Source organism: Ahaetulla prasina, chromosome 3, assembly GCF_028640845.1.
Source record: "Ahaetulla prasina isolate Xishuangbanna chromosome 3, ASM2864084v1, whole genome shotgun sequence".
Taxonomy (NCBI): Eukaryota; Metazoa; Chordata; class Lepidosauria; order Squamata; family Colubridae; genus Ahaetulla; species Ahaetulla prasina.
In genome coordinates, this window is record NC_080541.1 from 119,335,919 (window position 1) to 119,357,100 (window position 21,182).

The 21,182-nt window shown below is 43.4% G+C and overlaps 1 protein-coding gene across 4 annotated transcripts in view; it reads right to left on the reverse strand.

Annotated features, from left to right (window-relative positions):
- Nucleotides 1-21,182, reverse strand: part of KIFAP3 (kinesin associated protein 3) — a 220,783-nt gene that overhangs the window by 65,719 nt on the left and 133,882 nt on the right. For all 4 annotated transcript variants that reach the window (XM_058177337.1, XM_058177338.1, XM_058177336.1 and 1 more), the window contains exons 3-10: nt 14,983-15,137; nt 11,670-11,725; nt 10,394-10,535; nt 7,423-7,522; nt 7,147-7,271; nt 5,026-5,124; nt 2,880-3,058; nt 1,865-2,027 (exon numbers count right to left, since the gene is read on the reverse strand). In XM_058177337.1, coding sequence (XP_058033320.1) covers nt 1,865-2,027; nt 2,880-3,058; nt 5,026-5,124; nt 7,147-7,271; nt 7,423-7,522; nt 10,394-10,535; nt 11,670-11,725; nt 14,983-15,137 — 1,019 coding nt within the window. The remainder of the gene's footprint in view (nt 1-1,864; nt 2,028-2,879; nt 3,059-5,025; nt 5,125-7,146; nt 7,272-7,422; nt 7,523-10,393; nt 10,536-11,669; nt 11,726-14,982; nt 15,138-21,182) is intronic.

Genomic DNA, 21,182 nt, shown 5'->3' on the forward strand with positions numbered 1-21,182 from the left:
GCTACGTCTCATACCAGCAATCAGACTGGTCAGGCCTGCTCCCCTTTGCTGAGGCAGCCTACAACAATGTGGTACATTGAAGTACCGGCCTCACCCAGGTGGCGTATGGGATGGAATTCCCTGCCATTCCAGAACTAGAGCTTACCCCACAAACTCCAGAAATCCCAAAAGAGTGGGCAGATAAAATACGATAAGACAAGCAGATCACAAACCATTCCAGGTGGGGGACCAGGTGTACCTGTCCACCAAGTATCTAAAATTACGAATACCCAGCAAAAAGCTGGGGCCTAAATATCTCGGCCTATTTACAATGACTCAGGTAATTAACCCTGTAACAGTGGTGTTAAGGTTACCACCACTATTAGGCAAGATCCATCCAGTCTTCCACAGTAGTTTATTAAAACCCGTGGCAGCCAGCATGCCCCTCTTTGACCCTCCTGGGCAGTGACTGAAGACCACTGTGAAATAGACACGATACTAGACTCCAGATACTATAGAGGAAAGGTCCAATACTTAGTGCAATGGAAGAGATACCCCACCACAGAGGCCTCCTGGGTGGTGGAGCATGACGTCCGTGCCACACGGCTGTTACGGCGGTTCCATCGCAAATACCCACACAAACCGGGGGGGTTCCAGTGCCCAGTCTGCCGAGACTAACCCTTCTGCTTTATCTCTTTCAGGGGGATCCATGGTAGAGGGGAGCCACCTGTTGAGCCCCAGTCCCGGGCTCAATGCACACCTGGAGGGAGTGGGCAGAGAAGTGGCTGAAGCTGATGGTGGTGGGAGGAACGGGATGGCAGCGACACCAGAGAGGCATTCTGGGCGGCAGCAAACCAGCAATCCCAGCAGGTGTCTCAGCAATAGCATGAAGGCGATCCCGGCGGGTCTCCTGGGCACGGAACGACGTCACGGCCGCCCAGAGTGAATTGAGAAGCTGTGCAGGGCAGGCCATTTAAACCACCGCTGGACAGCTGTGAGGAGGAGGATTTTGAGTGTCAGATGGTGGTTTACTGGGGGAGGGGTGGCTTTACTGCATTGTTAAAAGGGCACTGAGAAGCAGAAGCTCTCAGCACTGAATTGACATTACTTTGTGGCCTGGTCTGCGCTGAGACCAAGTTTGTAGCTACAATAAAGCTCTGCATCACTGGAGTTGGATTCTGGCTTGTTTGTGTACCGGCACAAGCCTGAGTTAGCCAGGTCGAGACAAGGGCAGCATCTGTATTTATATTGATGCCTAATAAATAAATGTAGTAGGGCTTGATCTACTATCACGTTATATTACTACTATCTACTATCATGATATGTTTTTCTCAATGACTTGTGTAAGATGATAATGGCTTGCAGAAAATGTATTTTTTGTTTATTAGATTTCTCTTCCATCTTTATCATTTTATAAGTAACTCAAGGCAGCAAGCATATCTAATATTCCTTCCTCTCCCTCTTTTGCTCCACAGCAACAACCCTGTGAGGTGGGTTGGGGTTGGAAAGAATGACTGGCCCATTTGGAGAGCTTTAATACCTAAGGTGGCACTAGAACAGTCTCCTGGTTTCCAGGCCAGCACCTTAATCACTACACCAAACTGGCTCTAAAATAAATCATAATAAAATAATAAAATCAACAGATTTTGCAGATAAAAATATTATTGAATTTACTGAAATATTCTAATACCTGTAGAATACTTATGAGAATATGTCAGGAATGTTATGACAACATAATCAAAGATATTCAGACATTTAGAGCAATTGTTAACATTACTCATGCTAATCAATAGCAAAACATAATTCATAAAATTCTAATAAACAATGGAGCATGATTATTAGGACCAATTTATAAGTTTCACAGTGAGAAAATAATTAAATCTACCTAACAACGCAGTGAGTTTTGGAAGAAGTCCAACTTGCACCATCTTATTTCTCAACCCTGTATCAAAGGAAAGGTTCAGTAAAAGTCTAAGAGTAATGTTCAGAAGATCTTCATGTTCACATGGTATCATTTTCACTAGTTTGTCAATTATATCCATTTCAACCTATGGGAGAAGTATGGAAAAACACAAAGACTTTTTGAAATATTGTTAACATTTAACACAAACTGAAGAAAAAAATGTAATGATAGACAAATATCTCTCCACTATGTATCAATAATTATATTAAAAGGGCTTGTTGAAATTTCTCATGAATTATTTATAATTTTCTTCATTCATCAAGTACAGTTAATTTAACTAGCCTCAATACATTTTAGTATATTAAATTGAAATAGTTACATTTTCAATTTTTTCAATTTTCCATTTAACTTCCATTCTGAGATACTGTTTATCTGCTTTAGGGAACAAGGAATTAGTAATACACTGATTCTATTTAAGTATATAATGTTCAAAAATGTATCATTTGAAATTACTTTAAAATTTGCATTGTATATACATTTATATATATATAAATTCATATATAATTGTATATACATTTATTCAATAAAACTTGTTAGACATAATTCCACAGACTTACTACAATGACTAAACTACAATAATTTTATATAGGATTTTATCACCTGAATATCTGTGACAAACTTATACCAGTTGAACCATCTATTTCAATACATTATGATATAATTTACTACAAATCACTGGGTCATTTTAAGAAAGAAACCTGAAATTTCAATTCATTTGCTCCACTTAATGAATTTTAGATTCTTCTGCATAGTAAGGATGTTCTGTCTTTTAAACAACTATGTGACTTTTCCCCACGGAAACAAATAAAGCAACAAAATGTCTGAGCCACTCAACAGATAAAAACAAAATCAAAATTATAAGAAATTTCATTGTGCTTTGTTGATTATCTTTCAGCATATGGTAAAAATATTTCAATACAAAACTATAAAATTATACCATATCATTTTTGTTTTCCATAAAGATGCTGAGTTTCTTCAGAAACGATACAACCAGTATTAACAGTTCAAAGTTATCTCGGTCAAGAGCTTTCACCAACATATGGACAATATTCTTGTTCCTCATCTTTAATTCAGTCCGTGTATCCTCAGCAAGATTTAGCAGCAAATAAAGAGCAACTGATTCATCAGCAGGCAAAAATAAAATACACAATTGAGAGATTATGAGTATTCTCTGGTCACTTTTAATTCATGAATTATTTAAGCATCTGGGCCATCACAAATATCTGTACAAAGTTCAGCAGAAAGTAATTGCCAAAAAAGAATATGCTGATTTTATTAATAAGCCTGTTTCAGCAAAATGTACGTTTATTGGAGAAAATGTATACTCTTCCTAAAATAAACTCTAATTATCGTAACATAAATTAATATGGATTAGCCCATATGATTTTAATATAAGCTTTCCTCTTATATCCATCAATACCAACTCTTTTGTACAGGTACTATATACTGTGTACAACATACCGAACTTAATTAAGCTCACAAGATAAATTTAACACATCTGCATTGTCTATCATAAATGTGTGCTTTTTCTTTCTTTTCAAAAAGCAATTTTATACACGTCAGCCCTATTAAGTAGACCAGACTAAGAAACAGAACCAGTGAAGAACTAAACTATTTTTTAATTAGAACAGCTATAATAAAATGTTGAAAGTCTGAATGTGCTACATTTCCCCCTCTTTTATCTTCACTAAAATTGGGGAGGGGAGGGGACAGAGGGCTCCCTGAGACATTTCCACAATTTTTTCTTGGCCCACGGTCATGTTTCCTTTATCTGATTGTTCCCTTGGGAGCAGACCATCCTTCTGACCAAGGCCATCCTCTTTATCCACTAAATGCAACACCTTTTGGTTGTACTAAACTTAATCATAATTGTTAGTGATTAAACCAATAAAAGATTTAAGTGACTTTACTTCTGTTAAATATATTATCTTCATTAAAATAATATAAATTAATACATATTAATATTTCCGAACATTTTATTTCATTTGTACTTTGAGCAGAAATAAGTCAAATTAATTAGCTTACAATCAGATTACATACCGTGTTTCCCCGAAAATAAGACCCTGTCTTATATTTTTTTGAACCCTGAAATAAGCGGTTGGCTTTATTGCCATGCACTCAAAAGCCCGAATGGGCTTATTATCAGGGGATGTCTTATTTTGGGGAAAACATGATACTTATAAATTCTACTTTAATTAATAAATACTGGGGATCATATTCTTCCCATTCCAGAATTATTGCAATACTTCCTGACTTTCAAAATACAAAAATTTGTAAGGCATATAAGAAGAAACATCAGGATACACATAGAGGATGAGTATATGCAGAGGAAAGGAAAGAATAGTGTCTGAGGTGAACTCCTTCTGTCTCCTTTTCTCTTTTGGAATTTTTCTGGTAGGCTATTTAATGGCACTGACCTTCAGGAGGAATGAAATTACTTACTAGTGGGGTGTTTTCATCTAATGAGCATTCAAATCTAACATTAAATTCTGAGGAACACTTTTTCTGCTCAGTATATTTTCATTTACAATACTTTAGTTTTTAAATAGCTTCTAGAATGGGGTGTCACCCTCGCAGCATCATGTTGTCATCATGTGATGTATCACTTTTCCCCTTTGCTAAACTAGGGGTGGGGGTGGCCAGCACGTGACGCATCAAGCCCGCGGCCTCGAGTTTGACACCCCTGTTCTAGAATTTGCTTCTCCATTATTAGTATATACACAACGTGAAATTATTAATTCCATCATGTTATACCATATATATAACACAAGGCAGTGAACATGCCTTATATAAACATACTTCGACAGTCATTAGCTAATGCGTCATTGGTTTAACCTATATAGTATTCTTAATTCTTTGCACTAAGTTTAAAGGGAATGCTACAAATAGACAGCTATTGTATTAACTTTTTTAACTTTTGGTAAACAAAGATAAACACTTAAAATGAATTCTAAGTCATTCAAATAGCTACAATTTTAACAAATAGAATAAGCTATGCAATCTTTCAGACTTTCCCATAATTTCTGCTAAATGCTGAAAAAGTATCTATAGCATATTGAACAACTGGGAATCAAAATTTGTACCTCGAAGTAGTTGTTCTTGCTTAACCACCAGACCTTGGTATTTTTTAAAAGTTTTTTCATATTCTTTTTTCAGTGTTTGATTTTCAGGATCTTCATCAAGTGGATATTTAGAGATAAGGATATGCTCAACACTTAAGAATTGCAAAACCTATAAAGCGCTTTTTGATATGGGGAGATGCATGTGTCCTGCTGTAATTACAAGAAGCCATATGTATATAGCATAAGACACCTTATTCAGAAAGCCTACTGGCACATGCTATATACCAGTGATGGCTAACCTTTTTGCCATTGCGTGCCAGGAGGGGGGGGTGAGGGGTTGTGTGCATGTGCCCACACTCATAATTCTATGTGCCCTGCCCCACACATACAACCCCCCCCCACCGCTCCTGGCACGCAATGGCCTGGTAGGCCCGTTTTTCTCTCTCACCTGGCTCCAGAGCCTTTCTAGTCTTGGAGGAGGGGGCGAAAACGGCCTTCCCCACCCACTCCCCGGAGGTCCTCCAGATGCCAGAAAAGGCCCGTCTGCCAACTTCCAGTGGGACCAGACTGGAGACTGGGGACAGCAAAAAACGGGCCTTCCAGTCCCACCAGAAGTTGGCAAATGGGCCGTTTTCAGCCTCCAGAGGACCTCTGGGGGACGGATGGGGAAGGCTGTTTTCGCCCCCATCCCATACTCCTAGAGAGGCTCTGGAGCCAGGTGAGAGAGAAAAACGGGCCTTCCCTACCACTCCTCAAGGCCCTCTAGAGCAGCGGTTCTCAACCTGTGGGTCGGGACCCCCTTGGGGGTCGAATGACGATTTGCCAGGGGTCGCCTAAGACCATCGGAAATATGGGAAGTATACTTGCAAGTTGAAGAATCGCGCTCCAATGGTTGACTTCACAAGCCAGCTGCAGGCTCTTCAAATCGCTAGCCGAATTCGGCTTCAGGCATGATGAATTAAAAAAGAGAGAAATCTTTGCTCTGATGTCTCCCTCTCAAGCCAGCTGCAATCACTCCCAATCGCTAGCCTAATCTGGCTTCAGAAGCGATAAACTTAATAGGGGAGGAGTCTCCGCTTTAATGCCTCTGTCCTCAAGGCAAGCAGTTCAGATCGCTAGCCAATACGGCTTCAGGCGCGATAAATTCAAAATGAAAATAATTTTACGGTTGGGGTCGCCACATCGTGGGGAATTGTATTAAAGGGGTCGCAGCACTATAAAGGTTGAGAACCACTGCTCTAGAGGCAGAAAATCTAGCCTGTTTCCCTACTTCTGGTGGGCCCAAAAGGACCGAAAATCAGCTGAGCGGCGCACACGTGTGCCCACTGATATGGCTACACGTGCCACCTGTGGCACTTGTGCAATAGGTTCGCCATCACAGCTATATACTATCACTCCCATTGGCTTCTGATTGTAAGAACAATTAACCAGTCACCAATGTTCTAGTAATATGTTATAAGCAGGAACTCTGGATTACTTTCCTGTTAATCAAAAGTAACACCTTACAAAAATAATCCAGGAATTCCAGATCATACACAACACAAACCAAACACTGACTTGCTTAGCTATTTCTGTGAGCAAGAAGGAAACAAGTATGAATGAGCAATGAATATCCGTGTATTGTTTGTAATAAGCTAGAACTATTTGGATGTTTTAGTTTTCTGTGACATATGAGCAGCCTCAGTAATTGCCAGTCAATATAAATACAGCTATTCAAAAGAGCAGATTTGTTGCTACTTTGTTGATTTATACTAGTTCTCTTTAACCAATATCTTAGTTCTCTGCACTAACCTGAAATAAAGGGATTGCGACAGACCGCAACTAATTTCTTGTAGCAATTGCCAAACTAAAATAACCACTAAAATAAAATATTTTTCTACCTATACAGAAAAAAATAGTAATATTCTATTCATTCTCTGATAATAGATCCTATATATCCAAAAGGGTACCTTTCTCATATTTTCAATCTTGAAGCATTACTATAATCTTTTATTTAAAAATTAAAGGATAGGAGAATCTGAAGAACCAAGTGAGCATGCAGAGTGAACACGACTGAGTAAAATGAAGTAGCCTACTCTAAGTTGTAAGAATAAGTTGGATTCATGCCAATCCATTAGTCTAAACAACAACAAACAAGGATATCAGCTTTCTTCTTCTTGGTAAGTTCCTCTTGCCATAGTTCATGCCTCTTTAGCTCATGATCAATGATATTCATGCAAAGAGCTCCAATTTTATAGTGTGTAATCAGTCCATGAAACTGAGAAAAGCTACATTAAAAAGAATTAAAATCAGAGTACTGGCACCAGAGTAAATCCTATATTAACCCACAAGCGTGACTTAACCACTGCTATATTCATTTTAAAATATTAAGGTTCCAGAACATATTGACTTACATATAGTACATGTTACTATACATACCTGGAAAAGCAGAAGAATATATATATTATATTAGTAGCAAGTTCTACACTTTGCTTCCAGTCTTCTCGCAGAACCCTGGCCAAAGCACCCAGTGCTGTTTCTAAAAGGCAAGAAGAAAAGTACTGTCTCAACAATAGCATGAAGTTCATATTTATAATGCATTATAGTATGTCTTCCACCAAATGACTGCATCAAACAACGGATAGCGTCAATCAGGGTTGAAGAATTAACGATATGAAGAACCCTTAATGGTCAAGCTAGTCTCTGCCACTTCTCTCTAGGAAATTGCATACTGCCTCTTAAATTGCAAGCCCTGCTAACAAGCTTAGAGTTTTCTTTTTTCCTAACCTTTCTGCTATTTAACAATGTGGCTATCCTCATTCCAAAAAGGTAATTGCTCCAACCTTTTTCACACTAAGGTTTTAATTAATCTCCCAGCCTTGGAGAACAAAGTAGTTAATCTTTTGCTCTCTCTAGCCATATTATTGTTCTATCAACTATTGTTCTATTTCTCCCATGCATTCTGAGAAGCAGAAAATATCCCTGATTCCCACATGCATGCTTTTTTGTTGAGATGAATACAAAAGTATCAATTTCAGGATAGTGCTGGATGGGAAGAGGGAACTTGGTGTTGTAAAAATATGAATCAGAAGATTCATAAAAACAAGCCCAGGATATGATGAAAGGTCTTTCCTGCCACTGCCTGTCATAGATGAACAGGATGAGAGTTCCCTCAATACACTGCTTATATTAACATCACTTCACTTAATACAGCTTTGTATTTTATTGTAATTCTGGCATCTATAGTTCATTACTTTTTTTTCCAGCTCAGTGATATAGTAATCATATACAAATCCTGCACAGGGGCAAAATCTGAGGTACTAAGTAGGGAAGGAAAGCTCAGAGACAGTTATTGGGATAGTCAGTTATGGAGATCTAAGCATCCACAAGAAGGTTCATTGACCTGTGTGGACTCCCATGAGAATAGTTAGGGTTGGCCACTTCTCCTGCTACTCTGGGGAAAAAGATATGACATCATTTTCCCTCATGGAGAGAAAAAGGGAGTTGCATTAATTGGTTGAGTAAGAGAGTGTCATGGGTTGAGAGGATGCTTACTGGACTGAACCATTCAGGATTTTGGTGCCCTCAAAATGAAATGGACGAAAATATGATACCATCGATCATTGTATAAGCCTAAAACCAGCTTAGGGAATTGGGCATACTAGCAGCATGCTATACAATGGAATTCCTGGAACCCAACATGGAATTATCTGGTGCAGACATGAAGCCTATACTGCTAAAAAATAATCCCACACAATGTAAGATTCAAAGAACATTTTGAGACCTGTGATAGACCAAAGGACCTGTGATTTGGGAATTATATTTAACCACCTAGCTTAGGCAAAGGAGAAGAAAAGCAGTGTAACTGGTAAAGCAAGGCAAGCACGGGTGAAAGGGGGCAGTCAAAATCAGCAGACTATAGAAAAGCAGCCCAATCCTAAGCTATTTGAATAGGTGCCATGGATCCAGTACGACCTCCAGAGAAAGAGAAGCACAATAATGCAATGCTCCTATCTCCAACACATAGAGAGAGCTCAGAAGTCACTGAAAGATCAAAAAGCACAAGGATGGATGTGCTATCAACATCCCAGCTCCATCACAAGTCATCAGCAAGCATAACCAAGGCTGTCTCAATACTAAATCCTAACTTAAAACTAGACCAAAATGGATCTAGATCATGGTGTCCAACTTTTTGACTTGGCTGGGCTGCACTGAAAAAATAAGAATTGTCTTGAGTCACGAATAAATATATAATATAGTTTTATAACATAAAATCAAATAATGATGTTGGAAGTTTACAATCTTATGGGGAAACTTTAGTAGCTATCCAGGGCTGCATGGGGCACCAGGCCTCAGGTTGGGCACATCTGGTGAGGCTAATCCACTTCCTGCAGCATTCTCATCAGCTATGGCTTGACCATATTCACTATAGCCTACCCTAAAAAAGGAAAGTTAGAGATTGGTAGTTGATGGTGAGGTGACACACCACTGCCTCTTTCAAAACAGAAGGTGCCAGCAATTTTATCCATCATATAATCTGAGTGATCCTCACAATGGCCCATTAGATGGTTTTTAAAAATAATTAACATAATTTCCTATATTTATAGACACTGGAATGTGCAGCATTGGGTCAATATTATCTTTAAAGTACCGTACACCTTAATTTGCCTCTTACTGACTTACATAAGAAAAACACTAGTGTCTTTAATGAGAATTTCTGTGGAATACATAAATTCTAAATGCTAATCTCCAAAAAAAGTCTGGACATGAATCACCATGAATAAAATTAAAAAATTAAAAATAGTACCAAACCAAAAACCTATGACTATAAATGACTCTGACAGACACAGCTAAACTGTGACAAAGAAAAACAATTTCTGTTTTTACACGTAATTTTTCTTAGATTTTCAAATTAATCAAACCAAGACAGTCACTATTACCAAAAATAGTTATTGTGCTACCTCATGATAGCCAATTATTTAATGACTTCAAGAATCAGTGAATAACCATTTTCTGGGTTATTCTGAATAATCGCATATTTAATTAAGGATCAGTTATTCTGAACACAAACTAGTATTTCTTGTGGGATTCCTTTATCTGCGGTGGTGCAGTGGTTAGAATGCAGTTCTGCAGGCTACGTCTGCTGATCACAGACTGCCAGCAGTTTGGCAGTTCGGATCTCACCAGCTCAAGATTGACTTAGCCTTCCATCCTTCTGGGGTCAGTAAAATGCGAGGGCCCAGATTGTTGGGGGCAATATGCTGACTCTGTAAACCGCTTAGAGAGGGCTGTAAAGCACTGTGAAGCAATATATAAGTCTAAGTGCTATTGCTATTGCTTTTAGCTAAATTTATTCCACGTATTGAACCAAAAGCCAGCCCAATCACAGTAGCATTAATCTGATAATTACCATTAAGGAGGAGTTCTTCTAAGTTATCAGGATTTCTGGCCAGCTGCAGAATAAGTGCAGAGCCACGAACTTTATCAGGGATATCTTCATATAGCAATTCAATGTACTCATCCATGTCATTAATATTAGCTACTTCATCAATCTGAAAATACCAGGCAAGGAAAATTAGAATACAGAGGAATGTAAGACGTCAATAAGCAAAGAGTTCGGCAGCACATATACTAAAATTGGAACGATAAGCAAAGAGTTATATGGAAAGTTAAACATGAAAACAGTCCAAATTCATTGAAGAGACAATAATTCATGGTAAAAAGTAAAGTTTTGTATAAACAGAGCTGAGGGAAATATAAAACCAGATTAATTTGAAGGAAAAATAATTAAATTAAATAATTAATTAATATCAAATAATAAGAATCTAAATGCACTATCCTATATTACAGCTGTAGAGAATATATGGAACTCAGATTTGAACTGCTGGGTTCTTGTTGTTCACTGAGCTTGGCAGTTTTCCTGCAATGAACTGATGTTATCTAGCCTAAAGGAAAACAATCAAGTTCAAAGAACTTGAACCCAATGGGTTTTATTTTTGGAATGGAACTGCTTCTTTGACAGTGAGTGTCAAAAATCTTGATTGTGTGATGGCAATGTAGTGGCATTGAAGTGGCCATAACTTTACCTATACAACTTATCTGAAGATCATTAAAATGTAAATCCCACAGGAATGTCCTATGATGCAATGTTTTGCCCAACTGAAGGTTAAAAGCAGACAGTTTTAGTAGTATATAAAGGGGCATGCATAAGCACACCAGTGTGCCTACCGTCCCTGTCTTAATGTTTTCTTTTATTCTATCCTTTTCATGTATTTATAATTATGTTTACACTTGTATCTGTCATAAAATACATGCTTGATGAAAATAATAAAAATTATTATTATTATTATTATTATTATTATTCAAATACATCCTAAACCCTGGTATTACAGTAAAATAGAGAACTATGATAATAACTTTAATAATTATCTTGCTCCATAATTATTAGAAACAAAGAACATAGAAAACCAAAAAATAATGGATTAACTAAATTAAATGTTAAAAGTTCTTTTAAAATGTAATAATTTGTTTAAATAATAATTATTTAAAATAATACACAACTGAACAATGAAGACATATAAGATGCAAGTCTAAAATAGATTCATTTTTAATAGTTTTGGTATTTTTTTATAAAATATAAATTTTAGAAAAAATACTAAAGTTTAATTGGATTCAATTGTACCTACCTCCATCCCTTCAAATGGTGGTGGATCTTTAGGTTTACTGGATTTTTCTTTCTTTTCTGTGGAAAGACAATACAAAATAATGGCTTAAATAATTTTTAAAGATCTTTCCTTTTGTCATGTTTAGGAAAAAAGAGTAATTAAAGTGGGCGGAATTGATTAAATGTGATATCAGCATTTCTACAGGCATATATACCCTAAATGTTTAAGCATAATTTTCCTCAATCAACCAATCGATCCATCAATCAAAACCAATAGTGCTAAATTTCATTTCAATACGTAAGTGATTGTTTTTCCATAAACCTACCAATTATTCTGATTGAAACAATGGTTGCCAACAATACTGCCTTTTTCCTCTCAATATTCTCAAAGTAAAAAGTGCTCATACCTTATACAATTTGTTACAATCCCTGGGACACTGAATAAATCGGCGGGGGCAGGGGGGGAGGCTGGAACAAAATTCTAGGGTTAGCCTGAGCCTTACTGTTTGTAATGCCCAAGCATCAGTGGTGGTATCCCTCCACTGGCTGGTTAACATCCTTAACCTGCCACCATTGGAGTTATGTGACTAAGAGTCACTTTGAGCAGCGGTAAGATCGGCTACTGGCACCCCTATAGGACCGTCTGGATTGTGGTTGACGAGTCCTGTCTTGAAAGGCTGACCTGTCCTGTGTCCTGTCCATACTGTGGGAGTACTGCCTGTGGTATTGTGGGGTGGGGAATCCTGCCTCAGAGCCACGAAAGGGCTGCCTGCGGTAGAAGTAGGTAGGTCTCCTGTCCATTTGCTTGTAAACATGAGGAAGGACCTTCCCCAAACATATGACATCCCTTAAATGGAGCAGCTGCTAATCTCCATTTGGACTTCATGTCGGCTTGCCACTGGCACAGCCATAACAAGCGTCTGGAGGTGACACTGGATGCCAGGGCCCTTGAGGCGAACTTGGCCACATTGAAAGTCGCATCAGCTGAGTACTCTGTTGCAGCAATTAATTTACTAATATCTTGTTGCAGACGGGTATCCTCTGGAGAGGCCCTGGCCTGCATCTGTCTCAACCATAAGAGCCATGTTCTAGAGAAGAAGGAAGCTGCTGTGGCCGATCTAATTGCCCAAAAGGCTGCCTGGTGAGTTTTACGGACAGATAACTCAGCCTTCCTATCCTCAGCCCTCAACCCTTCTGCAGTGTCAGAAGGGAGAATTGCAGCCAAAGCAAAGGTGGCCAGAAAGGCATCCACAGCTGGAATTTGGAGGAACTCCTCTAGCTCCTGTTCTGCTGTATACATTTTCTTATCCATGCCACTAGGGGCAGGAATAGATGCAGGCTGACCCACTGCCTTTGAATAACATCCACAAAAAACATAGATGAGGGAATAACCTCTTGTGCTGTGACCTGCTCTGTAAAGAGGCTGGCAAAGGGATCCTGAGGTTCCAGGGGGTCCTCAGTAGTGCTCCCCATCCGACCCATGTTGGCTGTCGTTTTGGCCTTAAGTAATAGGGTCTTAAAAAGGTTGGGACGGAAAAGCCCAGAATACATGGATTTGTCTGGGGAGACACCTTCATTCTCAGAAAATTCAAATTCTCCCAATTCTTCCTCCCCTTCCAGCAAGGCCTCACTTTGGATTGATAGAGGTGGGGAATGAGGATCTTCAAAATAGCCCTTATCTGTATGTAAATGATGATGCAGAGCTCCAAGACCGCGAAGGTCCTGGATTTAATGGCCCCATCAAACCTCTCTGGGTAAGTGTAGCATCAATACCCTGGGCAATAGTCTGCGCTATGGCATTACGTAATTCGACAGACAAGCCCTGCTCTAAATCCTCCTGAGGGCGGATCCCCACCACTGTAGGTGTAAATGTGGCTGATGGAGCACAAGGTCTGTTGCCAGATACAGTAATAAGCCTGATGCAGACCGGATAGAAGCCTGATCACTTCCCTCCTGAAAGGGAACAGCATGAAATTCCTGCAACTCCGGAATCACAGGAGACCACCAGTTTAGCTTGTCCTCCATCAGTGTTTGTGATGGTAAAACCGGTGCTAAAAGCATGTCAGGTACACGCATACTGCCAGAAATCCCTGGGCCTCTCGTTGTCTCTGCCTGCTTTTGGGCCTTTGCAAAATGCTTTTCCAAAGCTTTTTGCCTTCTCTTGGCATCTTTTTTGGGTGTTGAAGAAATTGATTTGGAATTCTTGGCCTTGGACCTGGTAATAGGTGTTTTAGATCCTGATCTAGCCTTCTTAGGCTCAGAACACCTAGCCTGCTGCTGACTGGGGAAAGAAGAAGCAGAAATACTACTAGTAGAGGCCATGCGGTCTGCCATTATTGCTGTAATCACTGGTAATTAGCCTGGAATCAATTCCTTAAAGGGAACTTCCTATCACAGATCTGTAGTACCGGGTACTCACTGCGCAGTCCAGGCTCCAGGAATAGCGCCAAACCAGCAACACGGTTTGTTAGTGCAGGGCAGGCTGCAAAACAGCAGCAGCAACAGTAATAGCAAAAAGTGCACAAAATCTCCACAATCAGTGCATGGAAACCAACAACACGGTTTACTTGCGCATAAGGCTGCTTCTCCCTGTCTCCTGACCAAAGCTCCTGCTGTTGCAGGAATGTCTAAGCTCCAATGTTGCTGCAAGGTCCGTCTTGCTGCTCACAACAGCTCCAACCAAAATGGCTTCCACCCACAAAATGGCGACTTCCAATTAGCCTTCCAATTAGCACGTGTCTCAGCAAGCCTCAGTTGCCACATGCTGCAGCCAGTGAAGCCCTGAACCGAAACCTTGGTCCGCTAGCTGCCTGTGTTCTCTGCCACCTCCATGGAGATAAATAGCCTCCACGTGGTCCAGGCAGCTCTGGCTGCAATCCAATCACTGCTCCCAGCGTGGCAGGTAGCCTCGTCAATCTCTCTGCACTTCAGCCACTTCAAGCTGAATTTTAAAGAATTTTTTTAAAACGACCAATTGTCCTAATTAGATTCAATAATTTGTAGAACCAACTCAAGGTAAGTCTCTCTAGGCCGACTGAGTTGAAAAAACTGAGGCTCAGCCGGGAGGAGGAGGCGTGGCCAAAGAATTTCCAACTCAGTCTCTGGCTAATCAGACGAATTGAACCCATGCTTGGACTCTCCAAGCAGCACAAAGGAGAAGGTATAGGTTCTCCTGCTTAAGAAGGGGTCTGGACTAGAAGACCTCTAGAAGGTCCATTCCATTCCATTCCATTCCCTTTCCCTTTTCCCTTTCCCTTTTCCATTCCAATATTTTCAAAGGAAAAAATGCTCATACCACATACAATTTGTTTGCCATTTGAATTTGTTTTGCTCACCTTTGGCAGATGAGGTGTCTCTGCGATTTTGCAGGTAATAGAGTAATTGTTCCACCTCAGCCAGTTTGGAGGGGTGAATAAGTTTGCATTCCTCTACCACCTTCCGCGCCAAGGAAGAAATGTCTGTATTTGCATTGAGACTTTTCAACCGAATGCTGTAAAATAAAACACAGAAACTTTTATTTTCAGCTTGCACACAAATTCTGTCTTCAACATTTACTTTTAAATGTATCAAACTCAAAGTCTTAAAATATTTTACAATTTCAACTTTATCAAAAGCCGTGGTGGTGCAGTGGTTAGAATGCAGTATTGCAGGCAAAGTCTGCCCACAACCTGGGGTTTGATCCTGACAGGCACAAAGTTGACTCAGCATTCCATCCTTCCAAGGCTAGTGAAATGAGAGCCCAGATTGTTGGAGTTAATATGCTGACTCTGTAAACTGTTGTAAAGCACCATGAAGCGCTATAACAGTTTAAGTGCTATTGCTATTTTGGTAGACCAAATTGGCCCATTTGGGTTTCTTGTTTTATTTATAGCAAAACCCTTCACTCAAAAGCCCCAAACTGAGCGTGGCCTGGGAGCGTGGCCAGCTTGACATCACTGCCTGTGGGGACCGGGTGGGATTGGGGAGGAAAACAAGGGGTCTCTGGTGGGTGGGGCGGAGGATGGGAGGTTCATCCTGCAGGATGAGGAGAGGAGAGGAGAGGAGAGGCAGGGGGCGTGACAGCTACAGCCGGTAACGGTCGGCTGTAGCTGCCCAGCAACTGCCCCATGCTTGCCGCCCTTTGTGTGCGGGGTGGTGGTGGTTTCCAGCTGTAGCCGTAGCCTGCTGGCCCTTTAGCTGGCACACGCTGCAGCTCCAGAGCCTGCTGCCACCACCAAGCTTGGCTGTCCATGCAGACTGCTGGACGTGCTTACTCTGTCCCACTGTCTCTTTTGGCTTGCAGTTGGAGAGCAGATTACCATTAGTCATCTTCTCCTCGGCCTGCTCACAGGTCTTGCCCTTGGCTTGCGCGTGGAGCACATTCCCCTCACACCCCCAATGCACCCCATCCCCGCTGCAGACTGCCGCCGCAGCTGCTCAGCAGAGCCGCCCAGCCCGAAGGAGGCAAAGCGGCCAGCTAAAAAGGCTGAGTAGAGATGGTAGAACACGCCCAGGCCCAGCAGGCAAAGGTCAGCCATCGCGAGCAGGGAAAGCCAGATCCCTATTGGTGCCATGGCTGCCCAGGCCCAGAAGAGATGGGAGGAGCCACGCAATCCCAGCTGGACCTGGGCGGCCATGTTGCCAATGAAGATCTGGGTTTCCCTGTTTGCGGTGGCCATCTTTTGTCTGTGGGGCCTGGGCATGCTCTACCACATCTACTCAGCTTTTCTAGCTGGATGCTTTGCCTCCTTCGGGCTGGGAGGGCCCGTTGTTCTGGGCAGTGACGGCAGCAACCTAATGGAACTGCGTGAGCTGCTGGCGGCCTCAGTTGTGCCTCGGTTGTGGCAGCAGCTCACAGTGGTGCCAAGGTGTGTCGGGTGCGCAAGGGGAATACGCTCCATGCATGGCCCAAGGGCAAGACCCACAAGGGGGCCAAGATGACAAGTGGTGACCTGCTCTCCAACCGCAAGCAAAAACAGACAAGACAGAGTAGGCAACAGCCACTATACACTTCTCATCTTATCTCGGCCAGCAGTGGCAGCAGTAGCTAGAGGCAGAGGCGCAGGGGAGAGGTGCAGTCCAGCCTGCTAGATGCACTGGGTAGCTACCTGCCCGGTTCCAGCCACATGGGATGGAGCAGGCGCATCCGGTGGTGCGCATCACGTGCCTCCCCGACTCTGCCTCCTGCCACCACACCTGTTTCTTGGAGCGCCAGCTGCACAGTCCCTGCTGCCGGATACCTTCCCCCCACATACACACACCTGAAAGGCTGGTAAACGCGGCTGTCCTAGAAATGATAAGGGAGCGGCCAGCATCGCTTCAGCCCAGCCCAGCCTAGCCCAGCCCAGCCCAGCCCAGCCCGGTGGACACCCATGTGCACAGGAGGCAGCAGGCGCATGTGTCCCTTTGGCCTGGCCCATGGCATCCTGGCAGGTATGTGTGCACACGGGAGGCAGATGGCACACATGCGCACAGGCCCAGTCCATCGCATCCCGGCCTGTGCACTTGTGCCCACCTCCTCCCAGGTGCACGCACACCTGTCGGAATGGCATGGGGCAGGCCCGTGCACACATGTGCCCATCACTTCCTGCATATATGCACAGCCGCCAGGATGGTCTGAGTTGAAGTGACACAGAGAGCCCTTACCGTATCTAGGACGTCTGCGCAGGCCTTGAGTTTGACAACCCTGCACTAAGGCATCAAAGGGCAGCTTAAAAAAGAAACCCTTTCAGAGATTTCTAACTATCTGAAGTAAAAAAGCCAAACATATTTCAAGATGCAATGTGGCCCATTGAGCTGGGCCACAACCAAGAAGCCATCTTATGACCCCCCGCCCATTAAAAATGGAGGCTACACCTTAACCTAACTATAGCAGGACAGGCAGACTTACTTTGGATAAGATAACTCAGTGCCATGCCATGCATTCTAAATTGGTCTACTGGCAACCAATGCAGTAACTTTATTTACACAATGATTTATACATTTTTTTCTATAACAGCCATCAGCAGTCTGGTTACCACATTCTGTACAAGTTGTAGCGTCCCAGCAATCTTTTAAGGCAGCCTCCATATTCCCAAGCCATAACCTGTTAAGATTTCAGGGAAGTCAAGATGTCTGTGACAAATGTCTGTAACATTTCTATGTTACTAAAGGAAGTTCTCCATTAGGACAGCAAAAGAAACTGGGACTGCTGTCATAAAATGTAATGATCGCAATCCCAAGAGTTTGGATTGCCATTATAATCCCAGAAGCATGCAAGTCTTTAAACAGGAACAGGCAAATGTCATAGGTAAGGAGTGTGGGGGTACTATGCAGGTGCTGTGGTGTGGGGGAGAGGGGAAGGTTACCATGGGTGAGTAATTTTGGATAGACACTGAATGAATGTTCAATAAATCAAGGATTACCTATAGCCGTGATGGTGAACCTATAGCACACGTGCCAGAAATGGCACGCAGAGCCATTTCGTCTGGCACGCGCAGCGTCGCCCATTCCTCTTCCGGGTTTCTGGTGCTCACATGCACATGGGCCAGCTAGTTTTCTGGTTATTGGTGCGCATGCGCATGGGACAATCAGCTGACCTTCACGTGTGCGGCAGTGCCAGAAACCAGAAGATCAGCTGGCCAGCTGATTGTCACGTATGCACCTGTGCCAGTAAACAAAAGACTAGCTGGCCGCTGTGTATGCGTGCCGAGGGACATCCATGCCCCTTTCCAGCCAGGAGCTCTCCCCCAGTCACTACCCTGCACCCGTCCGCCTGCCTACTGACCTTTTCACTGACACCGCGAGGAAAGACTCCAAAGCTGCACTGCCTGGGATCCACATAGGCTGCCGCAGGGGGATGCCAGGCATGGTTGGCTGGATGCTGCCCGGAGCATGAGGCATGCAGGAGGATAAGGAGCAACTGCTGACTCTTAGCTGATGCAAACTACCTCCTGCCACATCTTGCCGCTGCCCTCTCTGATCTGCCGTAAGCGGTAAGAGGCGCGCCGGCTGGGAAGCAGTTATGCTCCCTTGGAAGAAGTGGCTGGAGAGGGTTGCACCAACCTTTGCCTGGGTGAACGGCCATGCTGGATGCTGCCCGGAGCTCGAGGCTGGCAGGAGGAGGAGAGGCGACAGCAGACCGTTCGTGCTGGCAAAGTTTGGTGCAAGAGCCTTTCCAGGCCTAAAACGGGGCACAGGGGGTATGTCCAGGTCGTGATCTCAGCATCTTTACCAGGCCACCTCAGACTCCGCTGCCCTGCCTGGGCTCCTCCCACTGGGAGCCACCGGCCGAGTAGGTGCGGCTGGCGGGGCTTTGGTGGACCAGCAGCCAGTGGGGAGGGGGATGGGCTGCCTGCGCAGGTGACCACATGGCCGCTGTCAAAGCAGGACCAAGAAACCCTCTTGGCTCGCTCCACCAGCTGCACGTGTCCCCTGGACTGTGGGCATCACCACCTCCCCCTGCAGTGGCCAGAGGGCCTTGCCCCACCCACCTCTCTCTTTTCTTTCCAAAAAATCAATTCGGCATATAAGCACCCCAGTCCCAATCTCTCCTGAGAGATTCAGATTCATCAGGTACCAGTTTTAGTTTAGTCTCAAAAGATTTCAGGGCATAGAAAAAGGAGAAACTCCGGCCGCCCTTCTGCTCCTTCCCCGGCAGAAGTGGCTGCTGAGCACAGGGTGTATGTATGTGTCCTTGGGACGTGGGGAAGCCAGTTGGGTTTGGATCACAGGATGGGGGGGGGTGCTGAAAAGTTAACCCTCGACTCTGCAAAAACCCCTACCCACCCACCAGCGCTTGGATGGGGTTGCTGAAAGTAGAGGCGCCTGTAAAGTAACATGCGTTCATGTCTAAAGGCTATTCAGGAGAGATCGGGACCGGGGTGCTTATTTGCTGAATTGATTTTTTGGAAGGAAAAAAGGGGGGGGAGAGAGTGTAGGTTTGGGGCCGTTCGCGCCAGCAAAGGTTGGTGGAACCCTCTCATCCTGGGGCAGCTCTCCTCCCTGCCAGCGGCTTCTCCTTTTCCTGGCTGCTCCAGGAGCAGCCTCTGTCTCTTAGCCAGCACAAACGGCCTGCCCCTGCAGCCTTCCACCGCCCTCTCTGTCCTGCCCCCAGTGCTGCCAGGGAAATGGCAGCACGAGAACCATTGTTGCTGGGGGCGAGGCGGTGGTGGCAGCAGGAGCAGCAGACCAGGGCTTCCCTCCCTCCCCTCAGAGTTCTGGGACTATGCCAGAAGCCCGCTTGGGTGGGGAGACAGGGAAGCCCCGGCCTGTCCATCCTTGCCGCCACCCCCTCGCACCCAATCAATCTGCTGCTTTCAGAAATTTGCTTTTCTTCCAACACCAAGACTTGGATCCAGAGGACTTCAGACTGTCTCTGAGCACATGCAGAGTGGAAGAGTCCAGTATCCTTAAGGCCTGAATGTGGAAAAAGTCACCCCAAAGCAAGGGCTGAGTGACAGGAAGCAGCTGCTGCCGGCTCCAGACCTGGTGGCCCACAGGCTCAGCCCAAGCTTTACAAGCTGCTGCAGTAACTGCACAGCCTCGCCAGTTCATTAGACACAGACACAGCATTAGACATTAGACACAGACACAGCAAGAATCATTTGGGCCAAACAGCCCTGCCTTGCAATAACGATGTTCCAGGCCCAATGCGGGGGAGGGAGTGCATATGCCAGGGGGAGCATGCACAATGCAGGGTGCATACACAGGGAAGGGGGGTCGTGTGCGCATGCACAGGGGGGGGGTTCGCGTTGCATTATGGGTGCTATCACACGCGCGCACACACACTTCTGGCATGCAACAAGAAAAAGGTTCACCATCACTGACCTATAGCTTGTTTCTCTCCCTCTAGTTTGATCTAGTAATTAAGGCACCTGGCTATAAGTCAGGAACTATGTATTCTTGTCCCACCTTAAACACAAACGCTAGTTGGGTGACTTTGGGCCACTCATTCTCTCTCAACCCAACTTACTTCATAGGATTGTTGTGAGGAAAATATGAGGAAGGAATATTGGGTATGTTTGCTGTCTTGAGTCATATATAAAAATAATATAGGCAGAAAAATAAACAAACAAACAAACAAACAAAAGTAAATAAAAATAGTCCCAACAATAAGCTCAGACACCAGTTCAGGACCAAAGTAGTGAAATAGTGTATAATTTAGTATCATCAACAAGATAACTTACCCTGAGAATGTATGATCTATCTAACTGTTTCATAGAGTGTAACAGAAATAGAAGGAGCACAATCATGCCCTCCAGATTCCAACTAAGGTTATCTGTTTTAGCAATAAATGCTGTTTGCATTTCAATTAAATTGGACTTTAATCTTGACTGAAAAGGATCCAGGCAATATACTTCTTCTAGTGTCCTACATAGTTGATTCCTCACCAACCTCTTAATTACCTTTCAAATATCAAAGCATAGCCTATACAACAGCGGTTCTCAATCTGTGGGTCGGGACCCCATTGGGGGTCAAATGACGATTTGCCAGGGGTCGCCTAAGACCATCGGAAATATGGGAAGTATACTTGCGAGTCGAAGAATCATGCTCCAATGGTTGACTTCACAAGCCA